The following is a 21,496-nucleotide window of genomic DNA, read 5'->3' as shown; positions in this document are numbered from 1 at the left end:
TCCTTGTACCTGATGGGACTTCACTGGATCCTGTGATAAGATCCATTCCAGAAAAAACACATGAGAGCAATAATACCCTGTTCAATCTTCCTGCCACAATACAAAAGTATCAAGTAGTAATATAAGAGAATGAAAAATAGTCTTGATAATAACTCGCAGGAACTGATGCATATTAAGTAAGTCTCAATGGAGGCAAAATGCCATGGAAATGAAGACAGAGAAACAAGAACAAAGTCAAAGAACAAAAGTGTTTTAACCTCATCTGCTGCTCTGCACTTAGACCAGACTTTTCCATGAGTAACCCTTTGTAGTAATTAATCACAACATGTTGCCCGACGTGGGCCCTCAGCCACAGCAGTGTTAGAAGGGACTAAACACTGATGAGAATTGAGCATTGCTTTCTATGCAGCTCTCTGGAGATTAAATGGAGGTGAATCAGGACTTTAAAGGAAACCAACAGGGAATGAGAGAGAGGCCAGAGCCTGACCTGGAAGATGCAGCATGCGTGTGCAAGGCTGTGCCTGCGAGCCATGGGAGGAGTGTGGAGAAGGGGAGAAGAGAAGGGCTGCATGGCTGGGCTTCACTTTGGAGATCTGCAGGTGCTGAAACCCAGGGGAGCTCAGGCAAGGCCCCTGGAATAACTCCCCAGCACTGAGCATGTTCTCCTGCCACAAAGGGTGGGTGTAGCCCAATTCCCTCACCCTGGAATCCACAGTCAGGGGCTGAAGGGTGCCAGGGGGTCCCTGGGCAGCTCTTCCCTTCAGTGTCTATTTGCAGATTTAACATCCACAAAGACACCTTCACCCCTTTTTAACCTACTGACACTATCTACTCCCACAGGCTGCTGTGGCAACTCATTGCATAAGCTCACAACCCACTGTGTAAAGAGCTATTTCCTTTAATCTTTTTTAAACAGATCCCTTGCAAGTTCTGTGTAAGAGTTACAGCCACAGATGCTGTCAAACACTCGACAGGCACCACAGCCCCAAGTATCTCATACCCCGACTACTTCAAATAGAAAATTAGGTTTCATTCACTCTTTTCTTTTTTTTTTCCCCTTCAGAAGAAGCAGCCTGATTTATTTATAGATGTTTCAGTTCTTTGCTCACTCAGGACTTGATGTGCTGCATATTTATGTTTGTGCATGAAGAAATGACACAAAGAAAATTAGGCCAGAGAAGTAAGTTCTGCATTGCACTGTGGAAAGAAACCTCTCTGATCTTCCCAGCAGAGCACTGATTCCATGGAGGATGTGGCTGAACAGGTCTTGATGGGCCTTTCAGACTTTTTGGGGATCAAGGTCACTGCCAGACACTAAACAACATATAAAATAGATGGCAGTGAAAATTATGGACCTTTTAAAATTTCCAGTCCTAAGTAAGCTCCATAAATTGTAGTGAAGACCATGGATGTGGAAGCTGAAGGGAAACTAGTTGAGACAGGTCTGCACAGTAAAACAGAACATCCCTAAACTGAACCTGCAGAACAAAGAGTTGATAAAGAGATTTAAAAGAAAAAAAAAGCCCTACACAAACAAAGAAAAGATGAGAGTGTTGATTTCAGTCAAGGAAACAGAGAACACTTTTTATTATATGAATTTTCTATTAATACTGTAGGAAGTCTATGGTAAATGCTTATTTTTGCAAATTTTGAATGTAACAGCATCACCTCCAAGTGCTGCAGTAATTTTATAGCAACAATCCACAGTGCTCTGGAGGCTGTAAATATTCTCCAGTGGTGACTAAGTTGTCTTTTTTGTATTCTAAGCGCAGTAAGAGCTTTTTAAAACATTTCTTACCTAAGAAAATAATGAGAAAAAAACCCAAAAAGGGCCCACAGGTTGCCATTGCTGTGCAGAGCAGGCAGGTCATTAATACACATTAAGGACCACAAGGCCCAGCAGGGCTGACATTGCCCCTGTGAGACATTTTCTGGTAGGCTGAAAAGGTGGAAATATTAAGGATCTTGTACTAGGTCCATGTTGCTCAGAAGAAGTTTCATTTATTTATTTTATATATATATATATATATATATGTATGTGTTCTCAGAAGCAAGCCTTAGAAGAAAACCTTCAGTGATGGACTTTATATTTTTAACTTCCCCAAAATCTATAGCAGATACCAAGTTTCAGGCTGTGGAAGGAAAAGGAAGCTATTTTTGCTGAAACACTCTGATGCCAGATCAGAGGAAACTTATCAGTTTCAAAAATCAGAGTACAAAGGGATTCCCACGAGGCAGAAAGAACCACGGGCACTGGTTGGGATAAAAGAGCCCTTTGAGGGGCAGGAGAGCCCACCCTGGGCTGCTCTGCAGAACATCAAGTGAAGTTAAAGGCTTTTCTTTCTTGTAGCTGTTTTTTTGGATAACAGTGTATGCACGCTTCAGAGCAGGATGGTGTTTGTTGACAGATCACACACGCTCGTGGGTGCTTTGTTTTGGGAGGCAGATGAAGCACCAGCTGCTTCTCTGTTACCATCAGCAGAAAAACTCCTGGAGGAACACACTCTGCACCTTCCCAGTTCTCTGTGCCACGGGGCCACAGCCCCCAGGGACCCCAGGACTGCCACAATGAAAACACCTCTGTCCCACGAGACGCTTCGTAGAATGCTCAACAGCCACCAGCCATCGCTGCTCAGCACATTCGTTGCCATCCCTCAGCAGCTTCCAAGGCAACACATCCAATAGAAGGGCATATTCCTTTATTATTGCAGAAGTGAGACAGTGTAAAACAATATCGGGAGTGATGTCAGAACCTTTTTCTTCCCCATGCATTAGTTTCTCCGTTTTTTAAAAGGAAAATGTTACATATTTTATAAAATGACTCAATGTTTTCTGATGGAATGCACTGCGTGAGCAAAGTTGCAGAATTCTGACTTTAAAAAGAAAACCCAAAAAATTAAAATTTGGCATGAAAAAAAATCATGTGTATAAGACAGAAACACCTCCAAAACTTCAGTTACAAAGTACTAACTGCAGGAAGGGAAAACACAATGTTTCTGTACATTACAGAGGTAGCCCTTGTCCTGCTATAGTTCAAGATGTGTCAGAGTTTTCGTTTTAGAGGTCCATAACTCACACATTTGAAATCGCTTGGGGAGAAATTTGGTTCAGGGGATGTCAGCCCAGCTGCAATTTTTTTCCTCACTAAATCCTTACATCGATTCAGCCATTTTTGATTTAGAGATTGTCAAGGGCATAAAACTGTCAGAGTTTCAGACACTTTATTTACCAGCTCCGAAGTGAAAACGACACCCAGAGAATCACCTGGTGCAATGGATGAATCCTATCTGGGTCACTGGCTTCACCCACAAAACCACACAAATTCATGGGTAAAGTTGCAACTTCTTTCCCAACCCACAGCTTTAGAAGGCAACACAGAGATAATACTTTAAAGGTTTTACCACTTTGAAACTCTGCTCCTGCTGACCATGACATTCATACAAAAACCTTTCTAAAAACAGCAGAAAGGCTTTAAGCAAAAACTCTCTATAATAGCCCATGCACTCATGGCTGCTGGAAATGTGATGCCTCTTTGGAAACAGCTTTCAGTCATTCTGCAGGCCTTGTGCTGCCTGCAAATAATGTTAATCACCAGAAAAGCACACCTGACTGGCCAGAAGTTATCCCAGATTCTGTAATCAGCTCGATGGTGTGGACTAAGCACCCACCAAGGCACAGCCAGGGTGGGTTGAAAATGGGTGATCCTCAAGGTCCCTTCCAACCCACACCATTCCATGATCTATTTCTACACATTTTTCCTGAAAAAGAAACCCAGAAAAATAAACAAGAAACTGGATTGCAACTGCCAGAGAATGCAAACATGAAACTACATGAACACCAGCAGGGATTTGTAGTCATTCTTGGCTGAAAATTGCCCCCAAAAAAAGAGTCTGCAATATATGCTCTAACTGCATCTGAGAGGACAGGATGGCTGGAAGGATCTACTGAAATTCTTTGTAGAGGAACAAGTTTCCTGTGAGTGTCAAAGCCACAGGAAATTGGGACTGCTGGTCCCTCTGAACAAGTGTCAGTGGAACTTTTATATTACATTTGAGCCTCTTCCCTTTAAATGATACTCTATGTAATAGAAAAAAAAAATATTAGAAGTATTTTTTAAACAGCATTGGTATATTTTTGTATTTCTCTGTTTGGTAATCCACTTTTCTCCAGTCCTGAGTCAAGATAAAATGATGGAAAAGAAACAATCTAGTGATTTTTAAAAAATCTCTTCAAAAGTACAGAATGTGCCTGCACTAGAAACACAGAAATGGGATTTTTAATGCTTGATATTTCAGTATCTACCAACACTAAACTCTTAAAGACTCGATCTCCTCTCATGTTCATTGACATAATTGAGAATTAGTTCCACAGTGGCTCCCATGAATTTACACCCAGGAACAAAAAGCAGAAACCAAGGCCAGATGCACAAAAATTTCACGTCAGCTGGAATTCCCAGCTGTGTTTCTCATCCAAATTGTTCATGAAGTATCAGACTTCAAAAATGGCTTTCAGCCAAACTGGAGCACTTGGAACATTTTCTAGACCTGCCCTCACCAAGGAAGCTTTCTGCCAAATAAAGGAACAAAGAAGAAAAACACGTTGGTGGCAGGTTGGTTGTGTTTGTGAATACAAAACAGCTGAATTTTGTCTGTAAGGACTCTGACATTGAGAGTGAAAGGTAAATTCCCAGTAGGGATGGAAGAGAAGAGTCAGAATTATCAGGGATGTCCAAAGCAAAGGTGTTGCCCAGCTTACAGAGGGGGAGGGACACAGATGAAGAGCCCAAATCACAGATTAGTGTTTTATAGCTGAATGTCATCCTGTCCCTTGGCACTACCATCAGCTTTAAAATCAGAGTGTGCAAAACCACCCCTTAAGTGGCTTTTAATTTAATGCCAAGGCATGAAACACTTAACACTGCTATTAAAAGCTGTACATGGGTCAGTGAATGAAAGATCCAGAAGGACAAAAGCCCTCCCTCCATTCCAGTATTGTACAACCACAGCCATGGTTGTCCATGCTAAAACACAGATGTTGCAACATCAGCTTGCACCCCAGCATGGACAAATACCCCCTGAGAACAGACCACATCAAAGGCAGAAGAGACTGGGGTGGCACTGGCAGCAAAAAACAATTTTGCAAAAGCTCTTTGAGAGGTGGGCAGGTCCAAGGCAGTTTAGATCCAAGTGGAGACAGAGGAATTCCTGCCCTTGTCTCTGCTCCCATGTGCCATGTTCACACCCCCTCCCCTCACAATGATGTTCTGATCACACACAGCCTGTGCAGAGTTGATCTGTCTAAAAATCATTTGTTCTTGGCTGGATCAAAGCTCGCAGCAGCTCCAGGTCTGATCCTGTGTCAGCACACACAGAAGGCAGGAGGAGGAAAAGTCTTGGTAAGTGGGATGGGGAGAGGGAACAGAAGCAGGACAAGCAGAGCTCTGCTTTAGATTGGCTGAAAGTGCTGTGAAATTGCACTTTCAGAGAGAAAGAGTTTGAGAGGAGTGCTGGCAGAAAGGGGCTGTGAACAAAGGATTATATGCAGCTGTCATCCTGGAAACAGGATTTGCTATATCCTTGAGGACTCACCAATTTCACTGCATACCTGAACTGATTTTCATTAATCAGGTGAGCAAGAGTTTTTATTTTTTCCTGAAATCCACTAGGAGCAACATTTCTTGTTGTGCTGAAGCTGAGCAGTGAGGTGTGGTGCAGCAGAAACTTGTAGGGCTGCTGTGGTTAAAAGGAATGCCCAGATTCCACAAGGATTTGGCTGTGCTCCTTCCTCAAAAGGAACAAATAATTCCTGGATCTGTCAGAACCAAAAACCCCTGGACTTTTCTAGTGATGCATGAGATGTTTGTGAACAAGAAAGACCCTCCCTGCACACCAAGGACTGTTCAAACCACTGTTTGCACCCAGGGCTCTTCAAGGATGCAGATGAACTTCATGGTAATTATCACTGCAGTTTTAAAGCATTCAAATTTGCTTCACTTCAGTAGCATTCTGCAACTCACTGAATTAACAAATTCCTACCAACATCAATGCGGTGCTCCAGCAGGAAAATGCTCCTCAGAATGTGCTAAGCCACCATATTATTGGATTTTGGTGTTTAATTCTGTAATATGCCATAATGTGTATATAAATGGCACAAATTGTACCAACTTGTTCACAACAATCTCATTACCAAGTGAAGTGATTGTATCAACATGTCTAAGTGGTGACGGTGATTTAAGAAGTCCAACATTTGGTCTTAAAAACAGATTATAGTATTTATAAAGACCTGTGGGAGGAAAGGAAGAAGCAAAGCTCATCTGTCAGGAGAACAAATGAGGAATATATAACTCCTCCAAGGCATAATGACAGCAGAAAGAGGGATATTGTTTAAAGCTGATGGAGAAGAGAATTCATCCTATTCATATCTAGAGGCCTGGATAGAAAACCTTGATATATTCCATTACAAGACAGAAAAATACACTCAATCTCATGAATAATGGTATCTTTACTGTTCAGTGCAATTCTTGCTACACTTCTGAATCTATGAGATAATAATTCCAAACTTTTGAAAAGACACCTCACAGAACCTAAACACAAGTTTCAAATCCTTTTTTAAAATAGAAGGATGGACTAAAGCTCTGCTGTGTGTGCTGTTTATGGTGTACCTGGTGTTCTTCTGAATATAAACAAAACCCCATGTGAATTATTTTAAGGATAAGCATTCTCACACACATATATATACACATATATATTATATATCACTTTTTTCTGGTTTTCTTCTGAACAGAAGTCCCAGCATTCATCTGACCCTTTCGTCCCTGGCTGACACAGACATTTCTGAACTGAGCCTTTCAAACTCCCCTGCATCCCAACCTTCCCAGAACCCCCTGGACACCAACTCCAGCATTCATAGAGGAGCTCCAGTCCAAAGTTAAACAAAAACTGAAATCCCAAAAGGAATTAATTAGTTAGGCTCTTTTTAACCCCCCAGAAACTTCATTAAGATAATTTTGTCAGGGACATACCTGGCCTTCCACTATCCACTTGGAGATGGAGGTTTTGCCATCATATCCTGGGCGGAATTGAAGCGTGGCAGAGCGAGGGCTGATGTTGGAAATCACCAGGTTGGTTGGAGCACCTGGAAGTTCTGGAGAAACAGAAAAATAAATGAGGGGTAGAAACACTCTTTGTCTAGGAGCCAGTAATACAAGCTGACATTCAGTTTCCAACATAAAAAAAACCCCCAAAAAACCAAACAAACCACAGGGAAAAGGGCTCTATTTGCCCCAGTTGTAGCTATTCTTCTTTTTGGCAGAGTTTTATCCACAGCGTTACAATTTCTGCTTTCTGAGCATGCACCACATTGTTACAGATCAAATGAGGAAAGAAAGAGCCCATCTACAGAATTACAGGTACTATTTTAGAGAAGCTTCCCAATGAACAAACGCTGGTGGTCCTGGGGGGAAGGCAATTCCCAGCTCCAGGTCTGCCAAGTCACCTAATTCCACTGAACTTCTGTTTCCCTAGAATTAAATTACAATAATGTTTATTTACTTCTTAGAGGACATACAACTACAACTGGAAAAAACTCAAAGTTTTGGGTAGTGTATTTAATATTGACCTATACTAGGTTTTCCAGGGCATTTCTAAAGCCTGATTAAAGTAGATGATTTTTTTTTTCAATTCCTGTAGCAAATAAAGAGGGTGATCTCCTACAAGGAAAAATCTGAAGCCCCAGTCAGATCTTTGCCTCCCATCAGTCAAGACTACATTTTTAGTATTATCTGAATTAACAACAAAAGCAAGTTCAGGAAAGAGATTAAATATAGAGTGTTTAAAATAAATTCTCAACAGTCACCTGCATTTATAACAAATTAAAATAACTATTATAATCAGTAATTATATAGTGGAAGGTGTCCCTGCCCATGGCAGGGGGTTGGAACTAAATTATCTTTCAGGTCCCTTCCAACCCAAACCATTCTGTAATTTTATGATAGTGCTGCACTTTGTGCAACTGCAAAAGGACAAAAATGGGCAGGGTTTTGGCATATATTTCAAGTATGCACAAATACCCAGTATTTCTTGGTTCTTACTTCACATTTGTGGGAACTGTGATCGATCAGCTAACCCTGCCCAAGTGGGATAATGCTGTTACTTGGCAGGCACCCTGCCATCAGATAGCATGGCATGGATCCAGTCTGCAGCTTGTCATAATTACCCACGATTAGGGAACAGAAGGGCAAACATACTTCAGGACACATAGAAGAGTTAAATAATACTGGGGAAGGGAAAAATTGGATTCCCTCAATGATGAGCAATAACTGCTCTGCTTTGGAAAATTCTACTTCTCTAACCTCTGTATTAACTGAAACTGCTTGTTTGAGGTATGAATTGGCTGTTTAGTTTGCTTGTTACACTGGATGGGGCAGAGTGTAGAGTTTTAAAACCAAAATACAAAAAGGGTAAATGTACAGTGCCCAAATGGTAACTCAGGCAATGTGGGACAGAACTGCCTCCTCCCAAATATTTTTTCAGGCCAAAACTTCAAATTCTTGTAAATAAGTTTTTAGTTTCACTATACAAGTGAAACACTCATAGTTGACATAAGCTATATAACTTCCACATGGAAAATCCTTTCCCTTTTAATATCACCCAAACTCTGTTTTTTTCCCCCAGAGCAACACTTTGAATTGATTCAGGCTTCATTCTGATGTCACTTTGTAAATGTCAAGAGATTCTGTATTGTATCCACTTTATTACTTTGTCCATTCCATTGTCATACCCACACATTTTTTTTGTATTTGTATTAAACATCCCCACCTTCCTGGAAATTTCAAACCGCAAATATCTTCACGTTAACATTTCAGTCTGTTCCAAAAATTAAATCCAAATTACGCGGGCAAAGAACTCCAGTGCTTTACGAATAAAATAATTTTTATTACCGCTGAACTGAAGTAACCTGCGACCTTTGGAACACAGAAACACCAAGAACCAGCACGCTTTGTTTCGTTTTGTTTCCTGCAGGCTGACCAACCTGGGGGCACTCCGGAGGAGATGGTGGAGGAGGTGACCCAGCCGCTGCCCTGGGCGGTCACGGCCGCCACCTCGATGGTGTAGGTGGTGAGGGAGGACAGCCCCGTGATCTTGTACTCCAGGGTGCTGTTGGACAGGGTGCGGGCCAGGCGGGACTCGTTCCTGCCATACACCTCCCAGGAGATCTGGTACCCTGCAAAACAGATCAGGGGGACACCAATAACCCAGAGAATTCCTGCGTGGGCTTGTGGGCAGTGGTGGATCCTCGTTCCTTAGGCCACTTCTTGTGATCACCTTTTATAAACAGAAAAAAACCTCCTTGAAGTAAACACTGGCTAAAATACCCAAGTATTTAAAAAATATTGTTATTTCCAATAAACAATTGATACAGGTACCCCACAGAGCATTGTTTCCCTGTCAGGAGGACATGAGGTCTCAGCTGTCTTTTTTTTCTATGCTTGGTATGAAATGGCCTGGAAACTTGGAAATAACCTGACAGAAAGGTGGACTTTCATTCTGTGAACTCTGCAAAGCAAACGGGAAGAAACACTGGAAAATATAACATCTACTGGAGTATCTAATTAAAAATCTCTATGTGCTTAGTAGGGCTTTCTCCCTTTGCATGCTGAAGGAACTTTCAGTGCTGCCTGTCTAGAAAAACTTAGAAATCTGACAATAACAAGCAGGCAGGAACATTGTGGGAATCTTCTAGGAACTGAAAAACCTCTACTCCCCACCGCTTGTTCCTTGCAGAAATCCTTCAGCAGGGTGAATCATTATCCTTTCTTTCAAAACCATCTTGAAGCCAATGCATTGTCCAAAGCTGCACCTGCCCTGACCTCCATATTATTCTTCTATCATAACCAGACTTTCCTTTTTATCTCTTTGATAACCACTTGCCTTCTAAGAACTTTTGAAACTTTCCACTGTCTGATTTGCTCAATTTTACCTCCAAATCTGCTTGTCCTCCTCCTGCCCAGTCCCACTTTATTCTCATTTGAACCCATGTGAACCTTGCTGTGCCAGTCCTTGGAGAGCATGTCTGAAAAGTTTGCTTGATTGCTGCTTTCTTCGTGATTTGACTCAGAGGGGAAAAAAAAAAAAAAAAAAAAAAAAAAAAAAAAAAAACACATAGCTCTTGAATGCCTGTGAAATTGAAGTGAGTGAAAAGGACTAACAGAAAGGAATCCCACTGAGTGAACCATGCACAAGGCAAACTGGCTAGAGAAACTCCCTACTGGGTTCCTGTTCCCATCATCTAAGATGAGGAATTCAGACCAGTTGGAGGGCTTGAAGGGTTTTTAAAAAAAATTTTAAAAATAAAAAGACATGATAAGCTGATTAACATATATGAATTGACGTAGTGAAATCCCTCATAGTATTAACCAGCAAGAAAGCATCATCTCATGAGCCAAAAGCATGGTAAGACAAATATTTCTGCAAGAGTTTGAGATGTGTGAGATGTTCTCCATCCTCTCTTTTGAGCTGCTGTCACTGACAGGGATTCATCTTGACCTGATTTTGCACGAAAATGGGCTCAGTGTGCTCACACAGTCACTAATTACATTTCAGGTGAGGGGGCAGTGATAAAGGGAGGTGATGCTTCAACAATTCCAGCTACACCACAAATGCTCCTCTGACTTTGCACTGCAGAAGGGAAGGGGAAAATCTCCTGAATGCTTATCTGGAACTGGTTTTAAACAAGTGTCTGAGTGGGAATTAATTAACTCAGTAATTTACCGATGTCGTGGAAACACTGTGGTGTTTTGATGCTCTCTGAATAGGCTTAACAATCATTTGCCAGACCAGAGCTGATGCAGCACAGACAGGATTGTAACCTGTAGGAAGATTTTGACAGTTTAAGGGCTCTGTTGCCTAAATTAACAGAGAATGGGCAGAAAGGTGGGGGCTGACTGTCCCCTGCGTTTGATGCTCAGTCAAGAGGCACGAAGGAGCTGCAGACAGAAGGACCATCACAAGCACCCTTTCCTTTCAATAGCTGTGGGTGCAGCCTGTTCCAGACAATAAATAACCAGAGGAAGATAAGCAGGGGACTTTTAATGCTCCCTCTATCCATTTGTTGCTTACGGACAATAGAAAGTGTCACTCAGCATACACCAGGCAATCTTCAGTGATTGAGATATCTCCTCTCCCATCTGGATAAGCTTAGGTTATACATCAAATGTTGGTGATTATTCTTTGGACATTTTATCTCTTCTCCCTTGTGACCACAGAAGATACCCAGCTTTCCCGCCCATTAAGCACATAGTCCCTATGTATTTATTTTCTGGGGTGGGAAAAAAAAAAAAAGGTTCACCAAGAAAAATATCCCAAGTTCCCGTGTAAATTGAAGAAAAAGCAAAGAGGCAATATTTACTGTCAGGGATTTCAGTCCTCAATGCATAGTTAAATTCCAGTCATATAAAAGATGAGAACAGAAAATCCGTACATACACAGCGAGCAGACACAAAGCCGAACGCAATCAGGCATAACAAAAACAGATGGAAAAAAAAGTGCTGAAGGAAAGGAACAACAAGCACTGCACCCCCAAGTAGCACTTCAGCCACACTGAGCGGCAGATGGGCAGAACTCTGGGCCATGTGGCTGGTGAGAACACACTCCCTGTGTTACAGATGTGATCCCTGCCAGAAACGTGCGTGGGGAGCACAGCTGGATCTTCCAGAGAGTTTCCCCTGGCTCCGGTGTGAGCGAGGACAGGGAAGGTGCCACAGATCCTTCCCCCACGCTTTGGCACTCCACAAGACACTGCCTAACGGGAACTAATGACCAGAGGAGTTTCAGAAATAATTTTCTGTTGATGTGGAGTAAATTCTCTACACGAGAGCACTACACCCAATCACAAACTGTCCGTCCACATCCAGATCCTCATAAATCAACGTTTGCTGAGGGAACGAGGAAGATACTGAGATTTACAGCAAGAGTAATGGGCAATTTCCCAGAGCAGGTTGGCTGCTGGGCACCCCCTCCGTGCTTCCCTCCTCCCAGTGCCCGTGCAGGGAACAAGAAGGTCCAGTAAAGACATCAGTGAGCAGAAATGATGAATAATTGCCTCCCTGAGCACTCAGATCTCCAAGCAGCCCTCTCTAAACCTTTGAGGTGCTCAGGGCATGAACAATTTTGCTGTTCTTCTATCCCAAATGCAATTTGCATCAATAAGGAGGTTTCTTTTTCCTTATAGACTCTGCTGGGCATTTTCACACTGGTGTTTTGTCCTGAATAAGAGAAGACCTTCAGTTAATTCCTTCTGAAACAATTTACCCCAAATATAACCCAGTCCATCATTTGGCTCCATCGGGTTTCAACCCATTCTGGGAGGGGGCAGCTTGTTTTTAGCAAAGTAATTCTGCAACTCCAAGCACAGAGCTGCTACCTGCTGCTTAACAAGGATCAGTATTACATCATCCTGGGTGGAGGTACCTAAATTTAAGCACTTGGGCTTGAAAGGCTTTGGCCATCCTCACTGAATCAATACTGCTCTGCTTTCGGGAGTCATTAGTTTCTATTCTCAAACCACTTAAATCAGTGCATATTTCAAGCAGGATTCCATGGTGGAGAGGCAGGAGATGATCTGCAGGAGGACTCCACAAACAGCTCGGAGCACACAGCTACAAATGGTGCATGTCACAGACACACAGAGGAAAACACCGACAAGTGAAACCCTATCAAAATAATTACACCTGTCAAAGTTAAAATGCTTCAGGAAATTAGATTGATATAACATTTCAGTGGTCAAGGGTCAGAAAATCTGATTTTTTAAACTCCTAAAATGAATTTTTAAAAAATGGTAACACAATTTAAAAAAGTAAACATTTTAACACTCTGAAACCAAAATATTTTGATTGACATGAAATTATTTTCTCCCTTCCCAACTACCTCCAGTAATTTAAAATCTGGGAGCTTTTTTGTGCTTCAAAACCTTGAAAACCATTGTTAAATGGAATGTCCATCCTGTGCAGCTGCAATAGTTTCCCATCTGAAAACAATATTGCCTCTGTTGATAAGAACTAGAGGTTTCCTCAAGTATTTACACCTCTCTTTATGGAAAACAATGAAGTTGCTGCTGTTGTATCTACACTGGCATACAGTAAATAGATAAATAGCTTGTCAAATGGCAGACTCATCAAAGGGAAACAAGAGAGTTCTGAACCCTTGTGATAGTTTATAACAGATTAAGTAATGACATGCAAATTCTGTCACGCAGTCCACAGCCAGACCACTTGATCACAGAGGAAGGATTCTGCTGATTTCAGGCTCGGTCTTGATTGCAAACCTCAGCAATGCCAATCCAGACTTTGCAGCTGTGAGCTCTGTGCAGGGACCCCCCACACTTGGAGCAAAGGCCAAGCACAGTCTCACAAATTTCCAAAAAATCAGTAAAGCAGGTGGAGGTCACAGAGGATTTAACAAGACCAGACACCCTGTGGGGAGCTGATTTCTAACACAAACTGCTTTTCCAGTAACCACAATCATGAGCTGCCAGTAATTGGAGCTGTACTTTGTGTAACACTCCCTGGTGGCATCTCAATTACCCAGAGGAGGGGCCAGGAAACTAGCAATAGCCCAAAATCTCCCTAAATGCTCCACTACACAGTTTTTCATTGCAACAACAAATTCCACCCCACACATACTGAATTAAAAAAAAAAAAAAAAAAAAGAGAATAAAAGCAGAGATAGCAGCTGATACCTGTGATGATGCCATTCTTTTCTACAGGTTCTTGCCAGCTGACCTTGAGCGAGGTGTCCAGAATCTCAGTGAAACTCAGGTGTCCCACAGCTCCTGGCTCTGGCAAACCAGAAAAGGAAAGCTGTTAATAGGTGAACCCACTTAACTGGGATCAGACCCACGTGGCAGTGTTAGGGATGGAGAAATACGTCCCTGAGCCAGGGCTAAGGGAGGCTGGAAACCTCGGTGAGAGGAGAATGCAAGCTGGGAAGAAACACTCTGGCTATCATCATGTCAATTATTTCACCCAGTCATCATCCCAAGTGTGAGGAGATCTAACAGCATTACATTTTTCCCTCGAGGATACCTGTGAGGTGTTTACCTGCCCTGTTTTGTGCAGCAACACCACCAGCAATCCCCTCAGCTGGGAAGAGCCTTTTCCCTATGCAAGGTCACAGCAAGGACAGAGTCACGAGCCACTGCTTGGATAAATTCTCTCAAAACAACTCTAAAAATGTCCAACATAATGGCAACTGTCTTCTGTAAAATGAATACAAGTGTGTGAAACTTTTTAAAGGGTTTTTATGATGTAGCTCAAGAGCTCTTAAAAATTTCAGCTCCCCAGTGTGCAATGAAAGAGCATAAAATGGAATGACTGTCAAGAATATGCCATCCTCCCTCAATTTTGATCTTCAAGGAAGACAACCTGACTGATTTTTGATCCAAATGCTGTTCTGTCCTCAGTCGATGCACTGGAAAAAGGAGGTTTTGTTCACTTTATATTCACTGTGCTTCTGTCATTGGATGCCTGCCCGAGTATCCTCTAGCTCCACTGACAGCAGTTGGCAATTTCTTGTCTGCAATTTCATGTTTTGTTTCCTCTTCAATTTAGTCCAGCCTCTTATTCCCCTCCAGCTATGACAAAAAAAGCCCAAGTCCTGCCAGTAGGTCAGCTACAAGCCCATTTGCAATTCTGCAGTCCCAGGGAGGAAAATTCCCAAACCCACTCTGCAGTACCCAGTAGTCAAAGCACCACAGAAAAACTGCTGAGCCCGTAGTGATCCCAGGAACGCCCAACAAGAGCATGGAATTATCACTGTTTGGGACTGTGGAGCTGCAGACATTGAAACCACACACTCACAAAGCTTTGCTGCAATCAGCCCCTGCTGTTGGAACCCAATTTTAAAGTCATCAGGAAACACAGGTGCAGGTGACTCCAGGCCAGGACACGATGCTTGTGACTGGATGTCAGGTTTTATCTGACCTACAGCCTGTCAGCAAAACCCTGTTCTCCTAAAGGACTGCCTAACTTTGCTATCCAGACAGAAAATGATCACCTGTGAACATGAATGACAGGCCTTTCAAATCTTTTTTCCCACCACATAAATCCTGAAGCAACTCAGCTTCAAGGAGCTCTCTGCCAAGATGCATTACACCATCCTGCACAGAACTTCTCCATCACTGTGAAAACCCAGAGAAGCGATTCTGCAGGATTTATAAATAAATAAATCAACCCTGCTCACCTCTCCTTGCAGCATGTAGCTGGACACACCAAGAAATGTCTCAGATTATCTAGAAAATACAAGTCTGGCTCTCTCTTGGTTTATGTTTCCCAGTGGAATTCTCTTGTGTTTAAAATGGCACATGATCCCAACATTTCCCTGAGATAGCCTCAACGAGACAGGGCAATGACTCTGCCCCTGCTATCACTTTGTGGAAAGCATTTAAGGTTCATTTCTGCAGCTTTTCCTTCAGCAGAAATATTAAAAGTCTCTTTCCTCTTCCCAGCTGATTACTTTTTGCGAAATCCAAGGAGTTTTGTATCTTTGGTTTCTTACCCTTCTGCACTCACCAAGATCAACCACGGGGTTCAACCATGCTGAGAGGGAGAAGACAGATAACTAAAACACATTTACAAATCATCACTGGCTAAAGCTGTTTTTCCTTAGGAAAATGGGCAAAAAAACCTGATAATGCACAGAGGAACTGAATACATGTTTCTCCTTCCACCACACCTTTTGCTTTCATCCCAGACACACAAGCTGGAGTTCAGATTAGTGGCTCACACAGATTTCTGGTCCTTAAACTCCTACCTCTGGCAACCTGTTCTAGTACATAGAGGAGAGTAACCACACTAGGAAAAATCCATGGGAGGGTAATTTTCTCCAGCTTCCTTCAAAAGTATCTAATGAAAAATTGGATTAGCACTTAAGCCTCACTCCTGTGAATGTTAATGACAATTGGATTCTTCTTTACGGGAACACTGACTAACCCAAAAGATCCCTATTAAGGCAGAGTAGTATTTCTAAAAACAATATCTTAATGGATGAATTAGACACTTTTTATTCTGGTTTAAACCTGCAAATGTGCAGCAGTGTTTATGATGCTCCTGAAGCACTGGCCAGAGCCAAGATCACCGTGGACACAGTCAATTTATCCACATCAGATACACATTGCACATGTTAGGCCCAAATATGTCTTGAGAAAACAACTTCAAGGGGTCACACAGACCAAATCTTTTTCTGATGCAGGAAATAATTTACATGCTAAACCATTCAGTTCATTTTATTTAATCCTGCCTCCAGTTTTTCAGGATGCAAGATACTGCCTTGCTGTGATCCTGGTTCTTTCACACCAACACTTGCAACATAATATAGATGCAGACATTTTCAGTTTATTGACTAACAGCAGGAAACAACTGTAAATTAATCATTGACCTCCACAGGAAGTTCCAGTGCTCAGTTCCTAAGAAGATCAATTCATATTTATTTAGACTCCTGAACATGGATTTAAGAGCACAAGGATTTGCAGACATAATGCATTGTGTGTTGGCTGAACCAGACTATGAAGATCTTAGCTAATCATCAATATAAAAAAATTCATCCAGGTTTAGTCCATAATGAAACAAAAAATATCAAATATTTGCCACAGGCTGAAAGAACACCCATGGGAAACTGGCTGAGGTCTTCATCTGACATGAGGTCTTATGAGAAGAGATTGCTGTGAACCTGAGGTTAAATTTTAAGCAGAGAGGTTTAAAATTTAGGTACTCACTGTCTTCCAGGGTGCGCAGGAGCTGGGGAGGGCTCCGAGGGCCATCCCCTGGGGTGGTGAAGCACAGCACTGAGGTGTAGTAGCTGGTGAACTTCTTCAGGTTGGTGATGCAGCCACTGTGAGCACCATGGAAATCCGGGGCGATGGTGACCACGGTCACACTCTCTGGGGCATCCACCGGCCACGCCAGGAGCTGGGAAATTTAAACTTGGATGAGCTCTCATTAGAAGTTGTGTCTGTTTGGAATCAAAGTTGGTTTGGCTGCCAAAACAGTCTTAATCTGGTTGCAAAGAACCAAGCAATGCTGTTAAACCACTGTCAGCTCTGATGCTGAACAGATGGATGCAGCACTGTGACACTGGAGGGATGTCTGCTCAACTCACTGCTGCTGGGGATACACCAGCACTGCAATTCTCCATGGCTGCTGCTGAGCAATGCCAGAATTATGGCAAATCATTATTCAGATGACGTGAGCCTTTTGTCTCATCAGCCTGGCCAGTCTCTGCTGCTGAAAGCAGGCTGAAGGAGGAAAAGTACTTTCAGTGCTACTTTGTCATAAATGCTTTATCTTATTTTCTTTCAAGATCTCACAGTCTGGGGAGGTTATTGGGATCAGAGGGAGAGAGATGGGTTCGCACACACCCTCCTCCCCCTGCCAGAGCTCCCCCAGCACCCCACTGAGCAGCCCTGCCTCACAGGCTGGGAGCATTACAAGCTCAGTGGGACTGGGGACATCCACGCTGTGAATGATTCAAGCGGTTCTGGAACTACAGAAAGAATAGAAAAACGGTTGTAAAGATGATTACTGCAATTTTCAACACCTGAGTCCCAAAAGTTAGACTCCTGAAGACATTTTCATGCATTTAAAATAGGGTGCTTGTCAGAGGAGCTCAGTCTTCCAGGTTTCATTCATCTCAGTGGATGTTCTGGGCGATCGATATCTCTGAGAGTGCAATACCTCATGTGTAGGTACCTAAATGAGGACTTAAAAAATTCATTTCTGGCAAACGACTTTGAAATTCTGAAACAATTTTTGAAATCGCCTTAAAGGCTTAGGGGTCTAAAACTTGAAAGTGTTTATGAAATTTTTATTTTGTCCAAAAATCCTTATCATGTGGCTTACAGGAGAACGTTAAAATTCCAGGCCTGACTCAGTATCTGTGTAAATCATGCTACTTGTATTGATTTCAGGCTCATAAACATGAATAGATACCTGAAATTAATAAGCCATATTTGACACATTTAGGCAATGTCTAGAGTCTCTGATAACCAGAAAGCACAGTTAGGGGACTATTAGGAGTAATTTGTTAGGAATATTTCATATTTGAGAAAGTGCACTTTACAACTTATTGAAATGCAAATAAATTTCAAAGAAAAGATAAAAATGTATAATGGCTGAAGAGGACAGTAAGTTTTATTTTCTTTTCTAAATCACCTCTCTGCATTTCAATTGGCATTTATAACTTTGGAAGACAGAACTCTTGAGTGGATGGTCATGAGGAAATGTGCAGAAAATGCTGGTGAACAATTTTGTCAGTTAAAGGAAAAAATGAGTTTAATCCTTAAGAAAGGCAAAGGCCTGTTTTTGACTACTAGAAATTTATAAATCATACATAAAGCTACTCTGTAGAAACCAGTGACAGAAATGATTTCACACAGTTTTTGTACTGCAATTCCCAACCCCTGTGAGAAACAGGATGGCAAAGCTATGGCAATCTACTGCAATCAAAGAAATACAAATTTTGATCATTTCAGAAGTTTTCATTGGCCACTGACAGATGAAAAAAAAATGTCAAATGACAATTTTACTTCTTTTATAGCATTTCTGAAGAAATGGAAACAAAAATTAGAGGTAGCTATGCAATGAGATTAAGGATCTTCAGACTGAAACTCTGACTATAACAGAGAATGAAAATCTGAAATAAGACTTTTGCAAATGCGGGCTCACTGTGCTTGACTTGCACCTGAAAATTACAGTGCACTGCAGTCCACTGAGCCCCAAAAGTGCTTCTATTCTCCAGAGTCAGAACAGAAGCCAAGTGCTATTTCTGTGCTGGAGTTTCAGGGTATTTTGCTGCAGCCCTGTCAGTCACTGAGCCTTGAGAGCTGATTCTATCCCTGCCAAAGCAGACACACACATCTCCATGTATTTATTTACTTCTTCAGCAGTGAGATTCTCAGACCACTGCTGGTCCTCCTGAGAAATACATTGGTTTGGGCAGAAATACCAAAATTCCCACGCATATCTCTGTCTCCGTTTCTCTGTCACTCTGAGGCATACCTAGAGAAGGATCAAGTCTTCTGAAACATCTCAAATCCATGTACAATCCCTTAATTCACAACTTGTCTTTTGAACTACAACATCCTCCTCAAATCACTCCTTGTCCCTTCACCCAGCACTCAAATCAAGCTTGCTTCTCCCTGCTCATAGACCACACCTGTCTTCCCTTTTCCTGCTCTGAGATTCCTGCAAGATTTCTCATTATTCTCTCTATGGATGCTTTTGAACCCTTCATTTTTTATGCCCTGACTGCTGAATCACTGATGGAGGTTCTATTTAGAACAAGCCACTCTACCCAGCTCCTCAGCAAACACTCCACTGGTCAGAGGCTCTGTTAAGCACTCTCTGCTCTGTGCACTCTAACAGATATTGCCTGATTAATAAATTCTACATTCTTAAATCTCTCAGATCGTCACAGTGGGAAAGTCAAGGCATTTATTTAGTGTGATGCCTTGGTTCCCAGTGAAATGAATGGTGACTCTGCATTAGCATAAACAGGAAGGTTGGTTTTCAGTGCCACAATGACATGTCTCCTGAGGTGACTTTCCAAACTGACATGGAATTGCTTTCTGGCTTTGGAAACTCTCCAGGAAAATGACAAAGGTATAAGGACTTCTAGGCTATGGCACATTCCCTTTTCAGAACTTACATAAACTGCAAATATTAGAATCATAGAATGGTTGGGTTGCAAGGGACCTTGAAGATCATCCAGTTCCAACCTCTGCCATGGGCAGAGACACCTTCCACTATCCCAGGATGCTCCAAGCCCTGTTAGGAACAACATCTGCTCACTTCTCTCTTTATTTTACCTGTGTAAGTTACTCCTGAATGCACAGAGTCGCTTTAGAGATTCAGAGATCATAAGGCTGAAATTCTGGTTTACACCAGGACTGCTAATGCAGCCATTATTTGGAGTGTGTACTCACCTTGTACCCTTGGTTAATGCCGTTGATGAACTGCTGGGGTGGAGGGTTCCAGAGGAACTGGATGGTTGTGGAATTCACGGCTTCAACCTGCACGTTCTGAGGTGGAGCTGTGGGCACTGCTCCCAGGAGCAGAGAGGGAACAAAACAAAAACAAAGAGAGAAGAGGGGATGAGGGGAAAAAGAGAAAAATGAACACAGAACCCACTGAGTGTCACTTGCAAGTCACAGAGTAATAACAACCTTGAGAGAGGGATGCACTTCCTGTGAAACAGCAGCGATTTGGAAAGCTGGGATATTGGGTTAATTCCTCATCCTGTATTGGAGATTCCTTCAAGGGGAGGAGAAGCAATGGCTTCTGCAGCTGACAATCCTGCAGAGGAGTTTCTCAGAAAGACTTGAGGCAGGAGCCACGTAAGAATAGGTGAGCACAGCTCTTTCAGTCATCCATGAGTGCACGGAGAATGAAGAGTTTCTGAGAGAAATTTCTTGAGTCCTTTAATGCTGCTCAATTCCCCAGATCAGACAAGAAAACATGGAGTTTGCACAATTAAGGTTTTAATTGTGAATTATAATCTGGCAACAGCATCTGTTTATTATTTACTGCTGCTTAAAGAATTAGGACCAGTCATATAATATGCAGTAAAGATTTTTCTTGGGAATTGGGAGTTGTTCTCATTTTATCTTGATATGATATGCATTCATGTATATTGAATTGATTATATATATCCTGAGCCAATACATCCTCTAATCTACTAAAAGTTGCATAAACATTTTATGCCAAGGATTTAATTAGACAGATGTTTTCTCAATACAAAAGCAAGCATGGAACATAAAGGCACGCTGCCTTCAAACAAACGAAACCAGCACTTAAATATTTCACCATTTAATAAAATGTCTCATTCCAAGCAATTTCTTCAACTTACTGCTTTAAGATGTCATTTCTATAGTTCTCAGAGGAAAGAATATTAATAGACAGGCCTATTTTTCTGAAATTATCAAGCTTATAGTAATTTTAAGAAGAAAACTGCTATCTGAGTACAAAGAAATGGACTAAGACACTTTAAATCCCATAAAATAAGCTTAATAATGCTTCAAAAATATCACTATTGACAGACATGTGCATTTGTATTCTATGAAAATGGAGCTATCCACAAGTGGTTTTGAAGCCTGGAAGCCTTTGTTCCTTCTGCTTCCAAGGAAAAGTTTCTCCCAAAGCCCAGTGATCTGTGCTTCTAAGGAGAATCCACGATTCCCACTGAGAAATGGTGGTTTCCTCCACACTTTTCAAAAACAGGGCAGAAACTTTTAAAGTTCCAAAGTACTTTTTAGAAGATGAGTCTTTGTGTGGAGAAGAAATGAAGAAAAGAAGTTCAAAAATGCAAAACTGCCCCGTTTCCCAGCAAAAGTTATTATTTGTTTGGAAGAGACATAAAGGGGCATTATTGTTAAGTGGTGTTGACACAATAGTAAGACAGGACAGTGCACACTTATCAGAGATGTGCACAGCCCAGAAATATCAACA

At 41.9% G+C, this 21,496-nt stretch overlaps 1 protein-coding gene across 1 annotated transcript in view; it reads right to left on the bottom strand.

Annotated features, from left to right (window-relative positions):
• The window catches only part of SDK1 (sidekick cell adhesion molecule 1), a 383,801-nt gene that overhangs the window by 87,237 nt on the left and 275,068 nt on the right, over window positions 1–21,496 (bottom strand). The window contains exons 18-22 of the mRNA XM_053957811.1: window positions 19,975–20,090; window positions 16,768–16,960; window positions 13,735–13,833; window positions 9,031–9,222; window positions 7,022–7,143 (exon numbers count right to left, since the gene is read on the bottom strand). Coding sequence (XP_053813786.1) covers window positions 7,022–7,143; window positions 9,031–9,222; window positions 13,735–13,833; window positions 16,768–16,960; window positions 19,975–20,090 — 722 coding nt within the window. The remainder of the gene's footprint in view (window positions 1–7,021; window positions 7,144–9,030; window positions 9,223–13,734; window positions 13,834–16,767; window positions 16,961–19,974; window positions 20,091–21,496) is intronic.

This window comes from Vidua chalybeata, chromosome 16 (genome assembly GCF_026979565.1).
Source record: "Vidua chalybeata isolate OUT-0048 chromosome 16, bVidCha1 merged haplotype, whole genome shotgun sequence".
Taxonomy (NCBI): domain Eukaryota; kingdom Metazoa; phylum Chordata; class Aves; order Passeriformes; family Viduidae; genus Vidua; species Vidua chalybeata.
Note: the sequence above shows the minus strand (reverse complement) of the source record. Positions and strands in the feature narration are given on the sequence as shown.